General features: G+C 41.0%; 1 long non-coding RNA gene and 2 gene segments (V, D, J or C); all 3 read left to right on the top strand.

Annotated features, from left to right (window-relative positions):
* Positions 1 to 2,407: 2,407 nt before the first annotated feature.
* Positions 2,408 to 6,544, top strand: LOC107076261 (uncharacterized). Its single transcript, XR_011182346.1, has 3 exons — positions 2,408 to 2,491; positions 2,797 to 3,566; positions 5,842 to 6,544. It is a non-coding gene; the product is annotated as an uncharacterized lncRNA (long non-coding RNA).
* A 4,270-nt stretch (positions 6,545 to 10,814) lies between these two features.
* Positions 10,815 to 15,698, top strand: LOC138223919 (Ig lambda-3 chain C region-like). The segment is given in 3 exon segments: positions 10,815 to 10,835; positions 11,502 to 11,586; positions 15,150 to 15,698. Coding segments are annotated over 3 exon segments (420 nt in total).
* Positions 15,699 to 16,283: 585 nt separating this feature from the next.
* Positions 16,284 to 17,384, top strand: LOC138224002 (Ig lambda-3 chain C region-like). The segment is given in 2 exon segments: positions 16,284 to 16,290; positions 16,773 to 17,384. Coding segments are annotated over 2 exon segments (399 nt in total).
* The last annotated feature ends 7,043 nt before the right edge of the window (positions 17,385 to 24,427 follow it).

The raw sequence follows: 24,427 nt of genomic DNA on the forward strand, positions 1-24,427 counted from the left end.
TAGATAGGCTACAAAGGCATTTGAGTCTGTCTTATGTTCTTATTTTCATTGACAAAGTAAATTTCTTCCACGATTAAATTTCAGATATACTGTAGGAATACAGTAACTAACATTTTCTGTCTATAGTAGTTCAGGTGGGTAGCTGCGTCAGCATGCGTAGGCTGCAAAGGAACAGGTAATAGGTTTATTCCATGCTAAAAAAAAGAAGAAAGAAAACACAACTTTTCGGCCATGGAGCCTTCTTCAGATGTGAGAGAGACAAGGCAGTAGGTAATGTAGCAGGAGAACAAAGGCTGGGAGGGAGGAGGAGTGAGAGGTGGGAGCAGGGGACAGGAAGAGAGGCCAATCAAGAGGTGTGGAGTCAGAATAGGTATAGAGGTGTGAAATGAAACTTCCAATGAATGGAGAAAATTTAAAAGAAGAGTAGTCTGTCGTTAAGACAAGGGGGAAGGTGTGATCCTAGCTGCAGGATAATTTTGGTTTCGGTAGTCTTTCTGATGTATGAATTTGGAAAACCATCTTTGAGAACACAGACAGAGAGATTGGAGTGGCCGTGGTCATCAGAGGTGAAATGAGAAACAATGGGCTTGGAGAGATCTTTAATCTTCACAGCCCTGATGTGTTCTCTGAAGCGGTCTCCGAGTCTCCTTCCTGTTTCTCCAATGTAGATGGCTGGGCATTTACTGCAAGAGATACAGTAAATAAGGTTGCTGGAGGTACAAGATGCCATCTGGGTGATCTGGAATTGTCCTGAGGGGTCTTGAATGAGTGTGGTGTTGGATGTGTACTTGCAGGTTATACAGCGAGCTCTGTTGCACGGGAAAGTGCGGATGGTTGCTGAGGGCAGTCAAGGGAACTGTGAACAAGAAGGTTGCGCAGATTAGGTGATCGGCGATATGAGATGATGGGGTGGTCAGAAAAGAGGGCCCCAATGGAGGGATCATTTTCTATCTGTGTCTTACAGTATCTTCAAATTCAGAGTTGAGCTTGAAAACATTATTAAGCCCCTTCAGAAAAGAGAGGGCTACATGTCCAAATTAAATAATCATAGCCGTATTCATATTTTTTCATCCCAAAGGATTGCAAAGAGCCATATAAAGTACATATGAGGTCAGCTCTTCTGCTCCAGCTACCCCACTGCACAGCAGATCAGGCGCAGATGTGAGAAATTACTTCATCAGCTGAACTTAAATGAAATAAGGAGGGGGCAGATTGTGCAAGCCCTGCTCCCTATTGAATTACCACATAGATAAATAAAAGAGACACAGATTAACATTTAGCCTGGATAAAGTGGTTAGAAAATGGATGAATAGATAAACAATTATTATATCTTTCTGAAATATCAAGACTCATCACAATGTTAAACATACAACACTGGCGATCTTACTAACCAGAGATATACAACTATAGTAGAAGCCCTGTTTTTTTTTCACAAAAAGTGATTAAAAAAACATTTTATCATATATTTATCATTTATTTTTGCACGCATGCTTTATTTTTATTTTGTCATATTAACAAGATGTTTAACCCCTTTTAGTTTAGAGTTAGATGTTTCATGTCCTGTGCTTTTTAACTATGTCCTCGGGTTAGCTCTCTTATTTCTTAATGCCTGACTGCAGGGATTATTGAGTTTCAATGCTGGGCCTCTGACACAGATAAAAACACATTTCTGTGTCTTTGTCTCCCCCTACAGGTGTTTCTTGCAGCTGCAGGTAAAATAACTTGGACCACTTTCCCAGATGGCTGCGCTTTGCCTTGAAGACACCTCAGTGCCTCTCAGTGCCTTTCCTGTCACTCTGATTGTTGAAGTGAAACAGTCCTTTCACACTCCTTGTCTGTTTCTACAAATCAATATCCTCTACCTTTAGAAATTCAGTAACTAAAGAAAGTTTCACCATGCTCCCAGAACTTCTTTTCAACATACAGAAATATCTTAAAATTGTTTAACTGCCCTTTTTTAAGAAATACTGCCCATTTACTGTCTGGGTGAAAATGAGAAATGGAATATATTACCAAGCCAGTGAAGGAAGTAAAAGATTTTTCTTTAAGCGGACAGGCATTGTGATCTTGAGTAATTCTTTACTTTAGATGCTAGATGTCAGTGATATATTCTTGTTCTGTTGTTAGGTGCTGTTAGGTGTTTTTTTTTACTTATAGCACTGCATTCTGTTTATTGATATACTGTATAGTGGAGAACAGTTCACTCTGCCACCACAGAGCAGGAAGATGCACTGAGACAGAGCGGACCAATAAAATACAGATTCACATAATCCACAGTTTACTATTATTATCATTAATCAAAAGGGTGACTTACAGCACATGCAAATTGTTTAGACCACAAGCCTGCGTGGTTTGCATAAAGGGAGTCAGACAGTTTTAAATCTGAAGACTCATCACCACTCTGACATTTTTTTCAAATCAGGAAAAGACATCAGCCATGGTGTCAGTCATTTCAGTCACCTGGATTATTTTATTCTACACTTACTGTATGGTGAGTCAAAGAAATATTTATCTACATTTAGTTCAAGTAGATAGGTGCGTCAGCATGCGAAGGCTGCAAAGGAACAAGTTAAAGGTTTATTCCATGCTGAAAAGAGAAGAAAGGAAACACGATTTTACGGCAGTGGAGCCTTCTTCGGTTGTGAAAAACGTTGTGTTTCCTTTCTTCTCTTTTCAGCATGGAATAAACCTTTAACTTGTTCCTTTCTCTACATGTGTTTTGTATTTTCACTTAAATATATATTACAATAAAATGGGATCTGTCTGACACACATTGTTTCTGTGTTGTTTCTGCAGGGACTGATGGTGAGATTACAATGACTCAGACTCCAGCCACACTGTCAGTGTCTCCTGGGCAGGATATCAGTCTCCAATGCAGCGCAAGTCAGGACATTAGCTGGAAATTAGTCTGGTACCAACTGCAGGCTGGTCACAGTCCTAAACTGCTGATTAAAGCTGGGGATGGGTGATTTGAGTTTCCAGTCGGGTTTCCAACTTGATTTAATGACAGCTGATCCAGAACTGTTTTTACCTTCAAAATCACTCCAGAACTTCAGGTGGAAAATGCAGGAGATTATTATTATCAGAAGTATAGAAGCTTTCACAGAGTGATACGTAATAATAAGTAGAACAGAGTGATGCAATTAATAGATGGGGATTATTAGGAGGCCAACAGGAAATTATACTAGGATGCCAGGGTAACACCCCTGCATTCTTCAAGAAACACCCTGGGATTTCTAATGACCACAGAGACTGAGGACCGCAGTTTTACATCTCATCCAAAGAATGGCTACTTTTTACAGTCTGGCATCCCCGTCACTATACTAGGGCATTAGGACCCACACAGACCACAGGGTGATTGCCCCCTACTGATCCCTTTAATATCTCTTCCAACAGCAATTTTAGTTTTTACCAGGAGTCTCCCTTCTAGCTACTGACCAGGCTCACACCTGCTGAGCATCAGTGGGCTGTCAGTTGTGAGTTGCAGGGTGATATACTCTTCTGGAGACTGAGAAAGGACACATACAATGAGTCAAACTGCCAACCAGTCTTTCTGCTTTTTTCAGGTTGGCATTTTGGCTCCTTCTTGCTCATACTCTTGCTCATAATCCATCTCTATCTCATTAGGAGTGAATCTAATGTGAAGTTAGCCTGTGTTACTGTACATACTGTACTGTACGTCCTCGGTTCGTCTCGTACATCTGTATGTAAGATATTCTTTATTTTACCACTCCCCACCAGATTTATTCAATTGTAAATACTTAGTAGTTACAAATGAGCTTCTAGATTCTTGTTCATTCCAGTGTTTTCTAACACAGAACACTTTGTTCATCTCATTTCTTTCCTAATATTTGCTTTCGAATACTGTCTGTAAGGCTGTTCACTTTCATGATAATCTCTTTGTTTGCTTCATCCTCTTTTTCCTTTCACTTGAAAGGGGAGTTTGATCTCTTTTTTAGATTTTCCTTTGCTTGACTGGATTGTTTTTACATAGCTCAGTAATAAAAGAGTTAAAGAGCAGGAAAAACAATGTCTTACATCAGCTATTCTCAGATTTCTGCACATCATTTGAACATGATTGTTATACCTGACTTCCCCAACTTCCACAGCAATACTAACTATGGGAGAAAGAAAATAGCCTTAATTGGAGCAGGGGAGGAGTGCTGGTGTCATCCATGCCTTTTCACCTGTGCTCCTCTTGGGAAGAGTGCCAGCCTTAAGCCTAAAACTTTGGCCTAAAAAGCACATCACTCTTCAGCCCCTTCCTCATTCATAACTGAGCTTCAGGTCCCTCTCTGTGTGCACACTCTATGATAGCCCTTAACAATGACCAGGATTACACAGCCCATTCCAGGTGCACTTCAGTGTAAATAACCTGACCTGAGAAAGCCTCTTGCCTTTGCCTCCGGACTGTGTTCCCTGATCTCCCCTCAGATCTGATCTCTGTGTGTCACTTGACTTCACCCCTGGCTTTTAACTTGACTGAACCTCACCCTGTCTCCTGATCAGCCCTTGTGCGTGACTACAGCGCCTCCCCAGTGACCCCCCACTTGTTTCGTATTACAACCCCGGACTGTGGTTACCAGCATCCTGCAGGTCTACCAATCAACCATGACCCAGGAAATTCCATGTGAGCTGTGACCTGTGGCTGATGTGAGAGCAGCCCCCGACACAACATGATCCTCTGATGAAACTGTCAAGATCCTTCCTAGAATGTGTGCTGGACGTCACCCAGTTGGATCAGCTTCAGCACCATGACTGAATAGCTGATTATAGACCCACAATGACGTGAAGTGAAAGGGTTTGTTACAACCTGATGGATCATAATGACTGTGTGGCAGCTCCTTTTTATTTTACTTTCACCCAAGAAAAATCTGAAATTGAAAGCATTTGTTTGTTGTGCTTGGTCTGGAAGAATCTCCGTTTCTCTGTCTCTCATTCATCATCGATGTCTGGGCTCTTGTGCAGAAGCCAGGTGTTTGGTGTCTCTAACCCTCCTGGCTGCCTCACACACCTGATGAAAGGGAGCCCGAGTGTAAATGGGGAGGATTGCCCTCTAACACAAGATCAGGCTGCGGTTGTTAAAAGTGAAAGTCTGGGAGGATGAAAGGCGCTGGAGTGTAATGCTCTGTTAAGCTCATGCAGTTCCCCCAGCACAGCATGAGGCAGCCTGTGAGGCAGAACTGGGGAAGGTGAACAGGGTTTCAGCTCAGGGCTGTGAAGGGAGGCAGGTGAAGGCAGCGACCATCTGGCTGTGTGGTTTCTCTCTCTGCTGCTGCCCTGAAACTGACTGTTAGTCTGCTGCTCTGTGATTGCAATCGCACTCTTTTCCTGTGATTGTCTCTTTGCTACTGTTCTGTGATTGTCATTCTTCCTTCGTTCTGTGGTTCTGCCAAAAGCAAAACAGACTAAATTAAACTTACAGTTTCAAATCTAATTTTAAGGTAATTTAAACAAATTAAGCTGAATTTCATGGGCTTCTGAGCAGCAGTGTTGTGTCATTTATCTGTGAAATACCATGTTGGCACTGAATGTGATTAATTCTTTCTCACTTTTTGTTGAAATGTGAAAATACTTACAGTATGTACAGTAGGTGACAATGCTGAATGATTGAATGAAGTGTGTCTATTATGAAGAGTTCAGCATATCATATTAAATGAACATTGTATATTGTATATCATATTTTTCTGGTTTATAAAAAGCAATCACTTTGTAGTAGCCTTAAAACAGCATATTTTAATTTTGAAATGTTAAGGACATTTTTGATGAGAGTTGGCTTTCATTTTTTTCATGTAAAAAGTATAATATATATCTGACTATATTGCAAATTTGTCCTCACAGCTCTCTGGTCCAGGGGTGCCTTCTGCATGGAGTCTGGATGTTCTTACTCTGATCAAGCAGGATTTTTCCTTGTGCTCCAGTTCTTCCCACCTTCCAGAGCCCTGCTGGCTGGGATAATCGATCTCCACAAGTTATTGCCCCCGTCTGCTTGTATCAAAGTGCCCTGTGTTGGACTGGCATCCTAGCTGCTGTCCCACCTTGCGCGAAGTGCTCCAGAATAGACTCTGGACCAGGAATAAGAGACTTTCTGATGATGGATGGACTCAGATTTGTATGATACAAGAACACAACTACACAATGCATCTGACTGTCAGACATGTCTGTTGTGGTGCTGGAGACTTCAGCCTTAGATGTACTGTAAGTCTTAGTAATAATTATTTCAGTACTGTACATCGATAAAGTTTCTAGTCAAACACCACAGAAAGAAAATCAAGTTAGAATAAGAAGAACTGAAAGTAAGACATTGACAGTGGAGGGCTGGGAAAGAGCAGTTTGGTGCAGGTTTTGGTACAGCTGCGTATGAGACTTCACACCACTTTATTTTCACTGACACAACTTTTTGATTTATAATTAGAATTATTAGATGTCTTGATAGGTACAGAAGATATACTGTAGTGCTTTATTGGGCAATCTGTGTATGTAAACGAATATATGTATATAGAAGTGCTACTGCAGGCAGTTAATTGTGCAGTTTATGCCCTAGATGGGCTGCTGGAAAAGGACTAAGTGCTGCTGTATGCATGTATGTTGATCTCCCTATTTAGATTCCTCACCGGGTGACTGTTTATAACCCCATCAGCAGCAGAACCATGAGTCCCCCCCATAGACTGGACTCCAGTGGTTTGGTGGTGAGCAACTGTGACAGACAGTAGGGGGTGGAGCTTATTATTAATTTTCTGGCTCCCACCTTCCCAATCCCACACTGTTATGTGGCTGAGGAGATTGATGTTTCATTTTCTATTGGTTTGGAAGCAGGAAAGACTCAGGAGGGAAATAATGTACAGGCCGCTACCCCTGGGGGAGAAGTCTATCCCAGACATTGCCATGAAGCTGCTGTGCATCTTCCTGACCTCTGTACTGAGAGGTCTTGCTAGAGCACCTGAACCACAAATCTGGACTTAATTCCCCAGGTGTTGGGGAGGTAGGGAGGTACCAGACCCAAGCTGGATGTCCCATTCTCTGACACATGTCCTGCAAGTTACAGCACAGATAAAAGCATTTTAAGATCGGATCCAATTGGTGATCTTTCCCTCCGAGATAATGTATCAGTATCCAAAAACTGGAAGATCTTGTCATGCCTCATAAGGATTGGCTGAGCATTTTAACAGCAGCTCAAACAAGAAAGGTGAGGAAACACACTTCCTCCAGGCTTCTGTGCACTGTTCACAGAGCCTTAGGCTGGGATTGTGAATGCATGTGTCAAGCCCTCCACTCATCAACCCCCATATGATAAGATCCTCCATCTGAGACTGAAGAAATGAAATTATATCTTTGTTTCACACATTGAATTGATTTATTTATGCTTTTATGATCTCAGTATTCTAAATGAGGTCGAACACGTGTGAGGGATCATTTTGGCTAAAATTTCCCTCAGTTCCTGTGTGAAATGTATCTTTATTTCTTTATGTCTGGTTCTCCCAAACCTCTCATTGCTGTCCTACGCTGAGAGACGATGTGCCTCTTCTCTCCAGCCTCACTACATGTTGCTTTTCTCCCAGGTGACACTAGACCCTCGCTGACATCCTGCCCCCCTCCAGCAGGGAGCTGTCGGGGAAGAGTGTTGGCCATACCACTGGGTCTGGCCAGCAGGGGCTTCCTGTCTGGCTGGAGCCTGTAGTGGACAGTGGACCAGCAAAGTCACCAAGACCCCCGGCCTCCTGGACGGCACTGGCCTGTACAGTTGGGGCAGCACCCTGACACTGTCAGAGGCTGAGTGGTCCTCAGTGGGCACTGTGGTCTGTGAGGCCACCCACAGCTCCCAGACTCCCCTCTCAACACCCCTGAAGAAATCAGAGTGTACGGAATAGCCCAGCCCAGATTCTCAGCTTCATTCCCAGATTAGAACTGCAGATAGTGGTGTTTAACTGTAACCTGTCCGTACTGTGATTCAGAAGCAGAGGCTCTCACCCCTTCGCCTGTGTGGCCCTTCATCTTGAGCCAGTGAGCTGCTTGTGTTAGACCCCTCTCAGAGCTCTGGTCATGTCTGAGTGTGGAAATGGTCTGTTGCTGCTAGTGACACAACAGTCAGAGTAATAAAGAGTTTTTGGATCATAAGCATCAATGTTCTCAGTATTATTGACAAACATTTTGTCTCATATTAGACTCCTGTAGCTAAACTGGTGGAGTTACTAATGATTTATTCTTCAAGATTCATATACTGCTGGAGATCATTTTTGCACAGTGTGCTAATGAATGGAGTTTAGAAAAAAAGTTCAGGAGGGATGACAAGAGCCAAGTTCAATCAGACTCAGCTCTCAGTAATTCAAAATCACCTCTGACGTCACTTTCTCACCTAAAACATTATAAATACTGTATGTGATCCCCTTATCTCCCTCTCATACATCTTTTTACATCCCTCCTCCACACCATCTCTACCTCTGCAGCTGCCCCTTGGTCACTCCCCACTCTGCAGGGGGTCCCTGCCTCCCCGTCCTCTGGCCAAAAGGACCAGGACGGTGAAGCCAAATTTTCACTGAACACTCCAGAAACCTTCTTGGGTGTTATTCCCTGTGGATATTCCCTTGTGTGTGTGCCCTGTGGTAAAGTTGGCTATGATACACACTCACACTCGGCTCATCCCAGAGTGAAGACTGACCCTCCGAGCAGCAGATTAAAAACTAATTACTGTCAAATGTGTGCTGCTGTACGGGCTACTACCTGTTAATGCAAATCATTTTAGGTTAGTGGATCACTAACCTCTTGGGATAGTAGATCAGTAGATCTATAGATCAGTAGATAGTAGATCAGGAATCTGTCATTTACATGTACATGCTAAAAGCTCTTCCTTTAGCCAGTTTTAAAGAATGATATGTGTTTTTGAAATTTGATTGTGTCTGATGTTCTTCAGTGTGAATTGACCCCAGACTATACCCCAATTTGCAATGTGACTCAATGGTTCTTAGCCACTGTTTTGTTCCTTTTGTATGAGGTCATTACAAGCACCTGAATGAATAAAACATCGCAATATTCACAGATACCCTGAAAAATACACACACCTGTCTTCACAAAATTGCAGTGAAAGAGGTGTCAGACAATATTTTTAGAGCAGCAAACAAAACATCAGCTTTGCTATATAAGAAATAGGTTTACAGAATTTTACAGTGCAACTTCTTCCAACTTGAGAAGGCTAACCTGTCTGGAATACTTCTTATGTATGATTCATAAACTGAACATTAATTAAATCCTTCAACCTTTCGAGTTTTAGCCTTGAAACTTGAGAGTTTATCATTTTTTCCAAACAAGGATTCGAGGATAGAGGAAGAAAGCAGGAGACAGCTTTTTTCACAAACAATGGTGAAATCTATCTAGATCTTTCACATTCTTTGTTTTTTTTTTGTAAAACTGAATATTTATCTTGATCACATTTTTTTAAGAAAAGAATTAGTTTCCATGTAAGAAAAATTGTTGCTTTTCAATACATCATGTTGTAACATCTTGTACATCACTACACAGTACTAACACATACAAAATAGAAGATCAAGCCTTTTACAATCTCTCCTCCAAAAACCGACAGTATCAGTTGAAGTTCACAGACAATGGTTCTGCAGTTTAATATGTGATCTTGCTGTTTTAGATAGTGAGGTTGCCTGAATGGCTTTTTACTGTTTGTAATCTGTGGTGCATTTAATTACTGTTATTTCAACTGTAGCCATAGTCAACAACCCATGTTAACACCTGTGTGTGCAAAGCACCAGTGAACTAACAATTTAAGAAGGGATTCGATGTGCACAGTTTCTGTGCTCTTGAAACACTGGCACTGGGCAGGAAGGCTGCAGGACTGTAAGATATACATTAATTGGTAAACCAGGCAGAAACCAGGGGGATCTGTTGGGAGAATCTTCTAAGATCACTTCAGTACTCCAGACTTACAAGGGTTGCTTGTGTTCTTCACGGCTCTTACTCACTTCACAAGGGGAATGTTGTTTTGTTGGTGGTGTGTTAGGATAGGAAATGGAAACAAAGAGCACGCCTAGTCAAAGCAAGATCTGAATGAAATGCAGAAAGACACTGACCATAACATGGAGGAGGAATCGTTTGAAAGAGTCTTAATGGATTATGGATCAGATTGGTAATCCAACCAGCAATTTCTTTTATTACTGAAGTCATCGTTAGGATCAAGGAGATTTATCACTTGGCAAGAGCAATGTTGTCTCTTGTATCTTAGAAGAGGATACTCATGAATTCAATGTCTTTGTTTATCCAGGATGAGGATGAATTAAAGGCCATTTCCTGACTTATTAACTTGTGGAAGTCGGACACATCATTGGATAAATACAAAGAGAGACAACATCACAGAGTCTTGGAGATCCATCTTGATTTGATCTTTGTGTCAAATGAAATTAGTCTTTGACACATGGCTTCTGTCCAATCCATGCTGGACAGAGTGAGCAGCACACAAGACAGAAGCAGACACTGGGCTAAAATTGTTTCTAAGAGAACAACAAGAATGCTGGACACATTCCATAAATCACAGAGTGACCTTTTGCTTTAGAACTTCTAATGAATCCTGAAGGATATTACAAAAACTGACTGAATGATCCTGAAACTCCTTGGTCCAAAGTCCATTCTTGACTGTATTTCATGGGAATAACTTACATTGGCTGGAAACTGCATTCTTTACTGACCTTTACATGGAACTGAAATCAATGTTTCATATTTGGAATGTGTGGTCTTTGGATGTGTTTTTAAAAACATTCTGGAGAACTATTATTTTTATTGGACTGTGGATTCATCTTGGAATACATTTCATCACAATCCCGAGGAAAGAGATGAAGGTATGTTAAGTTTACATAAGTCACATGTAAGTCAAGAATAGACTGTGATCAGAAATGACCTCCAGGTGTTATATAATCTACTAAAACGTCACCAGTGCATCTGGTGGATATACTGTGCTGCACAGATTTTACATTACAAATGCTTCTGTCAGCAAAGACAAATTAAACAACCTTGATTTATACATATACCCAGATACCTTTAATTGACAGTTTACGTCCAGGTCTCAGGTTCAGGCAGGATGTCCTTGTTTAGTGACATTTGGCTTAAAAGCAACAGCAGGCTGGCTTTCAAAGTGAAGTTTGCTCCAGTCTTCTGAACTCTAAATAAACCCCAACTTTTCTTCTTTTAAAAGTGGTCATCAATTCAATAACACTTTGTTCTATTTTCATTGTAATTTGCTACATTTAATATGTATGATGTCTTTTTAAAAATGAGGATAACATTTAACTGTGAAACAGAAAGCTATGAAAGTCTCTCTGTAAGTGTCCTGCACTTCATCCATACCTGAATCCATAAGATAGTGATAGCCCTCGTGTTTTGTTCTTGAAAATAAAGTGCATTTAAAAATGTGATAAAGACAAATAACATGTTATAATTGCAAAGCTTAAAGAAAAGCAGTATTGGCAGTAGGCAGTGTATTGAAGAGCAGGGTCTGCTCTCTGCAGCAACAGGAGGTTTTTGTACGGCGTCTGTATGGCAGTGAAGCACTGTGGCTCACTTTTGGACAAGGCACCAAGGTGGTGGTCAAATGTAAGTGACTTCTCTTCTTTTATTCAACTCCGCACGCTTCTTTGTCTGCACAAATGTTTTTATGATGTTTTAACTGTGATCCAGTGTGCTTTGTGCCTCCTGATCTTGGTCATTCTTAACTGATGTACAGTACAGCATATTTGTGGAAGAGGAGGGAAATCTTGACAGGACAGAAGCTGCTTCAGTCGAGCTTCTTGTGCAGCATTTTCCTCTCTCATGATCCTCAACGATCTTGGGTAACACAGTCTTCTGGGCTGGTTCGTTAAATTAATGCTGATTCTTTCACAGGGAAAATAAGCTTTCACATACTAACCCTCTTTGTAAAAAGATCTAAATGTAGAGTTTGAGAGTTGTTTTGGGCACTTAATTAGAGAAATAAAAGAGGAAAAACTAAAACTCAGTATGTTCATTTCTAAAAGAGGTATTTTAAACTCATCTGAACTGCAGCACAGTAATATCACCATAAACAAAAAGTAAAGCATTAAAGTATAGTGAGTACATAGAGTGGGCAGTGCACTGGAGAGCTGGGTGCTCTCTCTGGAGGTTTTTGTACAGCCTCTCTATGGTAATAAAACACTGTGGTGGACTTTCGGGCAAGGAACCAAGGTGGTGGTGAAATGTAAGTGACTTCTCTTCTTTTTCTCCACTCAGCAGACTTTTCTTGTCTTTTCAAATGTTTTTATTATGTTTTAACTGTGATCCTGTGTGCTTTGTGCCTCCTGATCTTGGTCACTTTTAACTGATGCACAGTACAGAATATTTGTGGAAGAGGACGGAAATCTTGTCAGGACAGAAGCTGCTTCAGTCGAGCTTCTTCTGTGGCATTTCCCTCTCTCATGATCCTCAACGATCTTGGGTGACCCAGTCTTCTGGGCTGGTTCATAAAATTAACGCTGATTCTTTCACAGGGAAAAGAAGCTTTCACACAAACTTTCTTTGTTTAGAGATGTGAATGTACAGTGTAATTAATGCTCTTAATTATAGAAACAAAAGAGGAAAGACTCAAACTCAGCATGTTCACTTACAAAAGAGGTATTTTGAAGCAGCACAGTAATATCACCATTAACTAAACTGAGATATTAAAGTTTTGGAATCCAAATGATCATAGAGCAGGCAGTGCACTGGAGAGCTGAGTGCTCTCTCTGGAGGTTTTTGTACAGCCTCTCTATGGTAATAAAACACTGTGGCGCACTTTTGGACAAGGAACCAAGGTGGTGGTGAAATGTAAGTGACTTCTCTTCTTTCTCTCAACTCAGCCGACTTGGAAGTCCTGCAATTTTTACATTTTAGCAGTTTAGAATCTTTAATTTCTCCTGCAGCCAGACTGTCCTGTAACATTATACTTCAGAACCTGCTTACTTTTGAATCAGCTCTAGCCCTGTCTCTTCTGTGACGTGTCCAGCTGTAATTATCACAACCAGCCGTGTGCTGTGTTCAGGTTGGCTTTCAAAGTCTTCTCTGAACGTTTTGATCCAGTCTTCCGAACTCTAAATTACCCCCAGCTTTTCTAGTGGTCATCAATTCAAAAATGCTTTTTAATGATGTTCAAACAGGGAAGAATGTTTCCACTCCCAGTGTCAGTGACTGAAATCTGTTTTATTGTTTTCTTATCCTTGTATTTTGTGTCAGGTTGCTAAAAGTAAATCAAGATCAGGCACTTCACTTACAAAATTTAATTTTCTATGCAGGCTAAAAACAAACCGCCAAAACTCCACTAATAGTGGTGTTCCTAATACTAATGAATTCCCATTGCCAGTCAGATTTGACATAAAGATTGCAGTGAGTCTAATCACTGCAGTTCACGTTCAGACAGGACTGGTGAAGAAAACTTTTTTTTTCTTTTATTGTATTTACTCAGCAGAGAAAAACAAAACCTCTTTAGTTTTTTTTTATCTTCATCAGAAGTAAGGTTATTTTTCAATACACTTTGACTGATCTGTAGGCAACAGAATCTAACTGAACTGGAGGCTGCTGTCACTGTTGAGGCTGAGGTCAACTGGCATTTTAATATTCACCCCATTTGCAATGGAATGGTTTTCTAAAGATACTGTTGCTTTTTCCTTAGACAGAGACATTATGTAAAGATAGAAATGATCAACATTCAATGTCTACTAATTCCGGTAACACTAGAATAGTGTAGGAATTTACAAATCATCATCATTATTTTCAATATTAAATTAAATTAATTTCAGTTGATTAATCAACTTTGTTATAGTAGTAATTAAAATAATAATGATATTGATATTAGTATAATGCACTGCAGTATGTTCATATTAATATATTAATATACTTGCAATCCACAACTGCTATCTTTAATTATCTATAAATGATCAAGTAATGATCAGATGGACTGATGAAAAAATAGTATTTGAGAATGTAATCACGGACAAACTGCAGGTAAGTCTTTTATACTTTTTTTATGTGTAGAAATTGATGACTTCTAATGTACTGATCAGCACAGGATCAAAAGCGTTGAAGTTATTTTATGAACCTTGTGAAAGTATTTCAATTTAAATCTTCAGGTTTTGTTCCAGCTGTTTCTTCAGACACATTTTCCTCTGCTGTGCTGCTCAGTAAAGCATTAAGTGGAACACAGATGACAGACCTAACGCAGTTGTTTTATTAATAATGCCTAATGATAGTATTAGACTTTAATTTATATACAGTACGAACTCAAAAAATCATTTTAAAGTGCTTATACATTGCAGGCATGTGTGTTTACATGATTCTTGTCACATTTTGTAACAAATGAAAACTATTCCAGCACTACTCAAGTCCAGACCAGCATCAGCCTGTGCTTTTTTCAGTCTCAGCTAACAGTTACCTCCACAGCTGAAGTTTAGTTTACAGCGCAGAGAAGTGACACTTACAGTATAATGTTTAATAAGATCCTGTTAAGTGATATGTGTTGCAGATATATTAATACATGTTGTCTTTAAATTGAGAAGATTATGCATTGGCTTATTTCAAGTCTTTCATGCAGACAATCCTCATAAAATAATCACTATTTGTTGATTTTGAATTTCAGCAGCAGGTAGAACGGGGAGTTAGTTCACTTGGTGGCTCTGTCTAAGTGTCAGTGAACTCATTGGAAACTGGGCTGGCTGATTCAGCAGACCTGTTCTATCTGTATCAGAGGCAAACAGGGTGCTCAGGGTCACAGCTTGGAGTCCTGGCTGGTCCAGGACACCTGGTGCAGAGAACTCAGGCGCCACGATTCCAGTGACGAGTCATCAGAACCTCAGAAAGGCTCCAAACAAGCACAGACCTGTCCTGCTCACTAGGATACTTGTAGCACATTGATCTAAGGATGTCAAGGGGCTACTTTGAAAGCATTCTCATTTATGATATGTGTGACTTTAAAATATATGTATTGATGTTAATTGTTGGGTTTCAAAACTACTGATACAGGAGTAGAAGGAAACCTGATCTTTGTTTAGAAGCGCATGTGGTGTTTCTAGGAGTCCCAAAGTGCGGTGTGTGTTGTCAAAGTTAGTGAGGCTCAGTCTTCTGCTGTACACCAGTCCTGACTCTCTGCCCTGCTCTGTCTCGCTCTCTCCCAGCCGGCACCAGCGTGAAGCCCACAGTGTCGCTGTTCCCCCCGTCCCCCAGTGAGCTGTCCGCCAACTCGGCCACACTGCTCTGCCTGCTCAGCGGCTACTCCCCCGAGGGGGCCAGCGTGGAGTGGACGGTGGATGGCTCCAAAGTGACCAGCGGGGTCCTGACCAGCGCCGAGGAGGGGAGGGATGGCAAGTTCAGCCGCAGCAGCTCCCTGAAGCTGAGCAAGGCCGAGTGGGAGGCCAAGGAGGAGTACGTGTGCACGGTGACCCACGACAACTCGCCAGCCTCCTACAGTGTCCGCAGGAGTCAGTGCACGGGCGCCGCGGCGTGATGCTGTCCTGGGAGAAGAGGGGAAGAGCCGCCCTCCCCTCGGCCCCAGTGTGTTTGCAGATCCTGTCGAGCCACGCAGCAGCTCAGTAGCCTCGCATGTTAGTCTCAGCCTCCGGCCGTCACTAGAGCTTGTCTGGTAACTGGTGTGTGTTTGTGTAGTCTAGGACATTTTTCACTGTTTGTTTCGCTCTAGATGTTCAAATAAAATATTGAAGTCAGAATCTGGAGTTGTGTCACTCTTTTTGTATGCGTTTGATTTTCTGAAAAGGAATATAAGATCTCCGGGTTGAGAAAGGCCCCAGTTTGACCCTGTGACACAGAGAGCCTCCATATCAAAGGCAGCTGGCAGCTCTTAACTGAAAGACAGGGGGTCAAAGCCAGTGAGTGGAAACCATCTTCTTATAACAATAAAAATAATAATTTAATTGATTTACCTGACATCTTCATCATCAAAGATACCCAAAAATTAAAGAACTTAAAAATAATAATAAACTTTATTTTATATAGCGCTTTTAAAGGTGGCTTCTCAAAGCGCTTTACAAAATGACAACAACAATAAATAAAAAGAATACACAAGATAAAACACAATTACAATATACAGAGGAGACCGTGGATGGTGGTACTAAGTATAGTAGGAGCAGAGGGGTAAAGAATGGAACCAGTTCAGAAAAGGCTCTTCTAAAGAAGAAGGTTTGAGTCTGGATTTGAAGGAGATTAGAGAAGGTGACTCTCTGATATCCTTGGGGAGAGAGGATATCAAGTATTATCATACATTACATGATAATATATAATATACATTATATAACATGATATGTAGAGTGGATGGATTAAAAAATCTTCTTTCATGGGTTATTATCAAACAATTCAGTGACAAAAAGTAGTGCAGCACAAGGGACAGAGACTTCAGTGAAACCGCAGGTCGAGACAGCAGAGGCAAACAGGGTGCTCAGGGTCACAGCTTGGAGTCCTGGCTGGTCCAGGACACCTGGTGCAGAGAACTCAGGCGCCACGATTCCAGTGACGAGTCATCAGAACCTCAGAAAGGCTCCAAACAAGCACAGACCTGTCCTGCTCACTAGGATACTTGTAGCACATTGATCTAAGGATGTCAAGGGGCTACTTTGAAAGCATTCTCATTTATGATATGTGTGACTTTAAAATATATGTATTGATGTTAATTGTTGGGTTTCAAAACTACTGATACAGGAGTAGAAGGAAACCTGATCTTTGTTTAGAAGCGCATGTGGTGTTTCTAGGAGTCCCAAAGTGCGGTGTGTGTTGTCAAAGTTAGTGAGGCTCAGTCTTCTGCTGTACACCAGTCCTGACTCTCTGCCCTGCTCTGTCTCGCTCTCTCCCAGCCGGCACCAGCGTGAAGCCCACAGTGTCGCTGTTCCCCCCGTCCCCCAGTGAGCTGTCCGCCAACTCGGCCACACTGCTCTGCCTGCTCAGCGGCTACTCCCCCGAGGGGGCCAGCGTGGAGTGGACGGTGGATGGCTCCAAAGTGACCAGCGGGGTCCTGACCAGCGCCGAGGAGGGGAGGGATGGCAAGTTCAGCCGCAGCAGCTCCCTGAAGCTGAGCAAGGCCGAGTGGGAGGCCAAGGAGGAGTACGTGTGCACGGTGACCCACGACAACTCGCCAGCCTCCTACAGTGTCCGCAGGAGTCAGTGCACGGGCGCCGCGGCGTGATGCTGTCCTGGGAGAAGAGGGGAAGAGCCGCCCTCCCCTCGGCCCCAGTGTGTTTGCAGATCCTGTCGAGCCACGCAGCAGCTCAGTAGCCTCGCATGTTAGTCTCAGCCTCCGGCCGTCACTAGAGCTTGTCTGGTAACTGGTGTGTGTTTGTGTAGTCTAGGACATTTTTCACTGTTTGTTTCGCTCTAGATGTTCAAATAAAATATTGAAGTCAGAATCTGGAGTTGTGTCACTCTTTTTGTATGCGTTTGATTTTCTGAAAAGGAATATAAGATCTCCGGGTTGAGAAAGGCCCCAGTTTGACCCTGTGACACAGAGAGCCTCCATATCAAAGGCAGCTGGCAGCTCTTAACTGAAAGACAGGGGGTCAAAGCCAGTGAGTGGAAACCATCTTCTTATAACAATAAAAATAATAATTTAATTGATTTACCTGACATCTTCATCATCAAAGATACCCAAAAATTAAAGAACTTAAAAATAATAATAAACTTTATTTTATATAGCGCTTTTAAAGGTGGCTTCTCAAAGCGCTTTACAAAATGACAACAACAATAAATAAAAAGAATACACAAGATAAAACACAATTACAATATACAGAGGAGACCGTGGATGGTGGTACTAAGTATAGTAGGAGCAGAGGGGTAAAGAATGGAACCAGTTCAGAAAAGGCTCTTCTAAAGAAGAAGGTTTGAGTCTGGATTTGAAGGAGATTAGAGAAGGTGACTCTCTGATATCCTTGGGGAGAGAGGATATCAAGTATTATCATACATTACATGATAATATATAATATACATTATATAACATGATATGTAGAGTGGATGGATTAAAAAATCTTCTTTCATGGGTTATTATCAAACAATTCAGTGACAAAAAGTAGTGCAGCACAAGGGACAGAGACTTCAGTGAAACCGCAGGTCGAGACAGCAGGGGCCTGAGGAGGCTGGAGACACACAGGTGTGTCTGGGGATCTGGCTCCACCTCAGGGGTGGACAACCAGCAGCACTGAAAGCTAGAGAGCAAAGAGAAGCAACAGCTGGGCTTGAACAGAGAGGAGGGGGGAGAATGAGAGATTATAAATATTATATGTGTATTGAATACTGACACTGTGAAACTTTTCACATTACTGTGAGTTGCAAACTGAGCACTGACACGCTAGGATCTACAGTACCACAGTGTTTTCAAATTAACAATTGTTTTTCCTGCATAGTGACAAAAAGAGTCAGCACACAATTCTGTGCTTGTCCTGCCGTTACTTGTCCTGTTTCTAATCTTTTATAGTTTGTATACATTTTGCAACATGCCTTTGCATTTCACATCTATTTATCTAGTAGTAACATTTACACACCCTGTAAGTATATATCACCAGAATACATGTATCACATCTGATATAAATCAGAATAAGGAATATGGTCTTATAATGAGACCTCAGGCCAGCTCAATGGAGAGTCAGACAGCAGGGTCCTGAGGAGGCTGGAGATACCCAGGAGTGTCTAACAGGAGGCCAGTTGGCTCATCTTGCTTATTTGTCAGTTTAGTAGCAAATTGAATCTAAAAGTTTGCCTGGACTTTTCTTAAATGTGCCTAGAGTTTGGGCCTCAACCACCAGGATGATATATTCTAGATACCCAGAACAGTTTGGTTACAGCATCAATTTTTATTTTCCATCCTGTATTATTTCCGTTTTAGTTACTTACTTTGCATCCTTGTTTGACTTCTGAGTGTGTAAAAGTCCCTATGTTGAATCTGTCTATAACCCATAACAGTGTGTATATCTGGAACAAATCTCTCAATTTCCTCTGTTCTAGTCTGATGAGATTTAGCTCCTTTAACTTGAATGTACATGATAATGCACTGAAACTAGAATTTATTATTGTTGCTCTTCATTTAACTCTTTCTCAGACTGCATTCTCCTTTTTGATATGTTGCCTAAAACTGAAAACAATTTTCTAAATGAAGCCTTAGAATTGCCTTGTAAACCTTGAGTATAACCTCCCTGGAATTAGATTCAACACTTCCTGCTCTACACTCTAGTGTTCAGTTTGATTTACTGATTCCCCATATTGTCTGGATGAAGACATAGAACAATTTACCAGATCTCTTTTGTGTGTAGCATCCTGCAGCCCAGACTCATTCATGCTTAATATACACAATGTACACAACATTTTCCTCCTACCTGCCTGTGTCACTGTGCACTTAACAATGTTAAATTTCATACCAGGTGTCTTCCCAATTTCTGATTTTGTCTTTAAAGTCTTATTTAGTTCCCTGTTTCTGTGTTAACCACTCTCTCTCTCTAATTTGATAACTATACCTGAAGCTGATGTTTATATGGAACAGGAAGATGATGGGCCAAAAACACATCCTTGAGGTACACCACTAGTTTCATCTGCCCAGATAAGTGTGGCACCCCTTAAGATTATGCACTATGCGCTTAAGGCTATGAACATTATGTTCCCTGTTAGTCAGTTACCAATCCATATATATAAAGAAAGGAGACCTGAACAGTGATATTTGCAGTGCTGTGAATATTTTGTGCCAAAGGTGTCTTTGTTCCTTCTTTCCTTTTAAGCCATTAGGTGTTTTGGTCTCTGGTCCATTTTAAGCTTCAAGGTGCATTGTCACTAAACTCTACTGGACACTGTTATTGTTTTTTACTTCAAGTTCTCCGCTTAAATGTCTAGTCACTTCAAAGCACATAAACAACAAACCAAATAAAAGGTGTTCCTAATTAATTCAATGATTAGTGATTAGATTTTAAAAAATCTGCAGATCTAAAGGAGCTACTTGCAAATGTAAGTGGTAAGAATGGGCAGACGATCATCCTCTAACTTGTACTTGTAGCTTTCTCTTACAGACAGTCCGACAGAAAGGGCTCAACCGGTGAAGGCACCTTTTGGAGTTCAGGCTGGGCTCTAAAGAGCTGGACTGAATCTATGATATCATTTACTCACTACCATAACTTAAACACAGACACAGACACACTCACACCAGGGCCAATCTCCCATAAGCCAATTAACCTGACAGTATGTATTTGAACTGTGGCAGGAAAACAGAGCACCCAGAGAAACCACTGAGAGAATATACAGACTCCACACAGACAGCACCCCACGTCCAGAATTGAACCCAGGACCCCAGTGCTGCCAGGCCACACTATCCCTGCTATCATTATCATAAGTACAATTTAACAGAGTCTTCTAATAAACTGTCTCTTTGACACTACCTGTGCTGAATCTACAACAGTCATTTCCAAAACCGTCAGTACCTACCATCAATCTTAATTTGCAGTGTGTGAGCACTGGCCTTTTCCTAGGGATCAGCCTTTAATGTTTGTGGGGATTTTTTGGGGGGTTTCATCTTAATTATTTTAATTACCATGCTGTACTGTGAATGGCCAGTGTGAATATTAATATTAATCGTGTTAAAGTCTTTAAAAACCTCTGAGGGAACTGCACAGTATTCTAAGTGCCAAAGAAAGAGAGTAAATTCATCTATCATGAAGGGATACGGGTGATGGTTTGTGAGACTGGAGCTGCCTGCTGCTCTCTGAGAGACTCTCACACCTGCAGCTGGTCTATTCCGGGAGCGCGTCGGTCACGCTGGGGCAGCTGCGCATCTCGCTATGCAAATCCTCTCGGCAGCGGTTTCGCTTTCTCCTCCCCGTCTTCCAGTTTCACAGCCAGAAATAGCCCGGGGACGGCGGGGCAGCGGAGCGCGGCTGGGGAGATTTGCCTGCTGTGGCAGAGAGCCAGCCGGGCGCACAGCGCGGTGGTTTCGGAGAGCCCAGCTGTCTGAGCCACAGACAGGAGCTCAGGAGGAGGAGCTCAGCTGCGTTGTTAAACTCTTTGACTACGTGAGAGACGGAGAAACGAGAGGTGCCGTAACAGTACACAGATAATGAATTCAGATTTCTAGATTAAATGTAATTTTCTGAGACTGAAGATTTCTGGAACTGTCAATTACAAAAGAAGTTCAAGTAGGGAGCTGCGACAGCATGTGTAGGCTGCAAAGGAACAGGTAAAGGTTTATTCCAGGATGAACGGAAAAGAAAAGAAAAAAAGACCTTTCAGGTGAAAGAAGAAGGATCCACAGCTGAAACGTGCCCGTTTTCTTTTCAGCATGGAATAAACCTCTACCTGGTCGTTCACAAAGATATTTGTTAAAATCTGACATATTAATGGAATAATACAGATTAAATTAGTCTAAATTCCCACCAGAAATCTTAATTCACAGTGTGAGCAATGACCTTTTTCTAGAGATCATCTTCTAACATTTGTGTAGATCTTTTGTGATTCCCCATTTTATTGATTTTAATTACTATGTTTTTACTTATACTAAAATATTATCCAGGTGTCAGAGTCTGATTTTTACTTATTAATCTGTAGTACACAGATAATATATCATATCTAGCAAATAATTTACTAATATAACTTCATTTACAATTTTCTACCTGTAATTTTGAGAATTAAAATGACCATTTTATTTATACATCTGACGTGCTTTAATTGCACCCAGGTTTAGTCTGAGTGCTGTATGAATGTTGGTAAACTCCTGTTTTTACTGCATTGATGAATGATGACATCAGCAATAAGAAACGGTTTAAGAAACTTAATCTGCCTGGGGTCCTTTAAGATCAGCTTGTAAGGCATTAGTTTTACTTTTTTAGCTTGTTCTCACACTGAATCTAGGATTCTAGCCTCTTTCTTAAATATTAGAGCATCAAGTACTTTGTGAAACGATTCATACTGAACACTGTTTACTCAGTGTTTATTACTCATCTGGTGTTGTTTCTCCTATTAAAATGCACCCAGTTGTGAACCTCTGTGTGACCTTTATAATACATCTAGTACTGTATATGCCAGTATAAACGTTATACAACATACAGTACAAACCAGATAGTACACTGCTCTGATTTCTGTCTTCACTTGTTATATATGTGCTTTCTTTTGAACGAATAATGGCGTGTTTCTTCGATTCTATTTATCTATCTAAATAGGCCAATGGATATTGTGGAAGTTTAGACATTTATTTTTGTGATAACCTGAGATCTGGACATTTCTATCTTAATTTTCACTATAAGATTGGAGAGGTCTGTGTGAGGGATGAATTGCTCTTGAATGGGGGCAGGGTGATTACCCAACTCAGAAAAACTTTCCAGGGGTTAGGTTACTTAGACACGATGTTTTTACATGGTTTTTATTGGAAAGATGCAGATTACGTACAGTATGTCAGACATCCAGACATAATATTGAAGCTGATGTATTTTGGAAATACTTCCCATGTTTATGTTGTGTCCTTGATTTGAGAAAGTTATTTGCTGGTGTTTTGTACACATTATAAAGATGTAAGCATGTTATCTAATCCCTAGTCATTGCAGCAGAATTGGGCCAAAGATGTATTTTGACTTTTTCAACATTCCCTGGAGTCTACAAATTAATTCAGCCATGATGATTTTTTACAAAGTTGCAGCTTTTTTATGATATCACCACAGTGTTATTTGGTTAGCAGGGTATTTTTTTAATCAATGTGTTTTTCCTTGTTCCTGTCAGCTTGTAATGCTCCAATTGTCTTTATGCTTTCTATAAGGAATGTCACCACTTAATGTTTGTACAGTATCTTGTGACAGACGGATCTTGTGGTAGTTTGGGAATAATCTCTATGAAAAAGATGACTTTAAGCCTGTCTGTTGAATCTGTCTGTACCGATCACAGCAAAACAAAAGAGATGTGCTGACGTCAGAGGAACTAATCTAGGATAAACTGTGGCAAAAAAAGATGAACACAAAGCTTAACAAAGCAGAAAAATGTTCAAAATTCTGTGGATATATACAGTATTTGATCTTTCAGAATTTTTTTTTAATTTAATTGAATGTGAAAATGATAATATCTCTGCTTTCCTGGAAAATGGAGGTATTAGTAATGTAAAATGAGGACTTAGACATCCTACCAAGTATTTTACCTGTTGTAAATACTGTACACATACAGTACTGCACTGTAGTGGTAATATGTTACTGCTCTCAATGGGTAGAAAAAAGCTATTATTCTTGGAAAAAAATTGCAGCGTTTCAGATTGTGTATGACTCTTCCAGGCTGAATAAATATTAATGTAGTTCTGAAGCTGAGGTAACCAACTGCTATTCTTTGTGCTGGAAGTGACTCAGCAGAGTTACCAGCAGTGGCAGGAAATGGCAGGAGAATTGAAGGAGAGTCTTCAGTCTGTTCACTTGCATTTCAGATGCAGTATATACAGTACCTTATTATACACAACTAAGACTCACATCACATAAATTACAATCCACAGGGAGTTCTGGGATAAATAAACCTTTATTGTTCTGTGTGCTTCTCCTTCAACTGTAATTTAAATTTTTAACGGTTTACTGTTGCTTTTTTAAGTAAAGTGTCAGAATTTGCATTTTGATTTAAGTTATAAATTAAATGCCCAAATGTCTTACTTGTAATAGTAACAATCACACTTTACAGTTTTGCAGTTAGATAAAGAAATAAAGATTTACTTTAAAAGTAATATGTGTCATTGGATTTCTTGTTCAATTAGCAGGAAAATATTGTGATTCCACAAAGACAATGTAAAATACAACAGAAATGCCGACAGTGGAGCACGGAAGCGTACGGAGGCTTATTATAATAAAATCTCATTTATATGAGATGGCATTGCGTTTATACGATAAAAGTATCTTGTATATATGACACATGTATTGCATTTACACAATAGTTAATTTGTGAACAATGTTGCCTACTATATTAATACTGTATATTACATTGTACCGTATATTGTAACGAGACGGGGTCAGCGAGGATGGAGACAAGAACTCAGGCTCTTTTTAAATCTCAGCGCTTTATAGTCAGACATGTGTCCAGCTCAGCTCCAGCAACAGAGAAAGTGAGAAAAGAGAGAAACAGGGAAGAACACCCTGGGGTCTTTTCATGTTCAGTACGTGGTATAGAATGGTAAGCGGGTACAGATATAAAAGGATAACTATTTACAGGGACCCTGGCAACCTATCCAGGGTGTACACCCGTTCAGAATGGTCAGCGGCACTGGCCAGTGGTTGTCCTAGTCCCCGCCCTGATCACTACTACTACTCCAGTCCTGCCCCTCGCCGCGCACCCCAGCCGAGCGCTCTTCGGCCGCAACGCCAGGCGAGGACGCCACAATATGAAATAATATTGTCACGCTTACGGCCGACAAGCAGTGTGTGTAAGAGCCGGCGTACCAGAGCGGGTGACGTCACCGCCCTTCCCTGTG

The sequence above is a fragment of the Lepisosteus oculatus genome, chromosome 18 (assembly GCF_040954835.1).
Source record: "Lepisosteus oculatus isolate fLepOcu1 chromosome 18, fLepOcu1.hap2, whole genome shotgun sequence".
In the NCBI taxonomy this organism is placed as follows: Eukaryota; Metazoa; Chordata; class Actinopteri; order Semionotiformes; family Lepisosteidae; genus Lepisosteus; species Lepisosteus oculatus.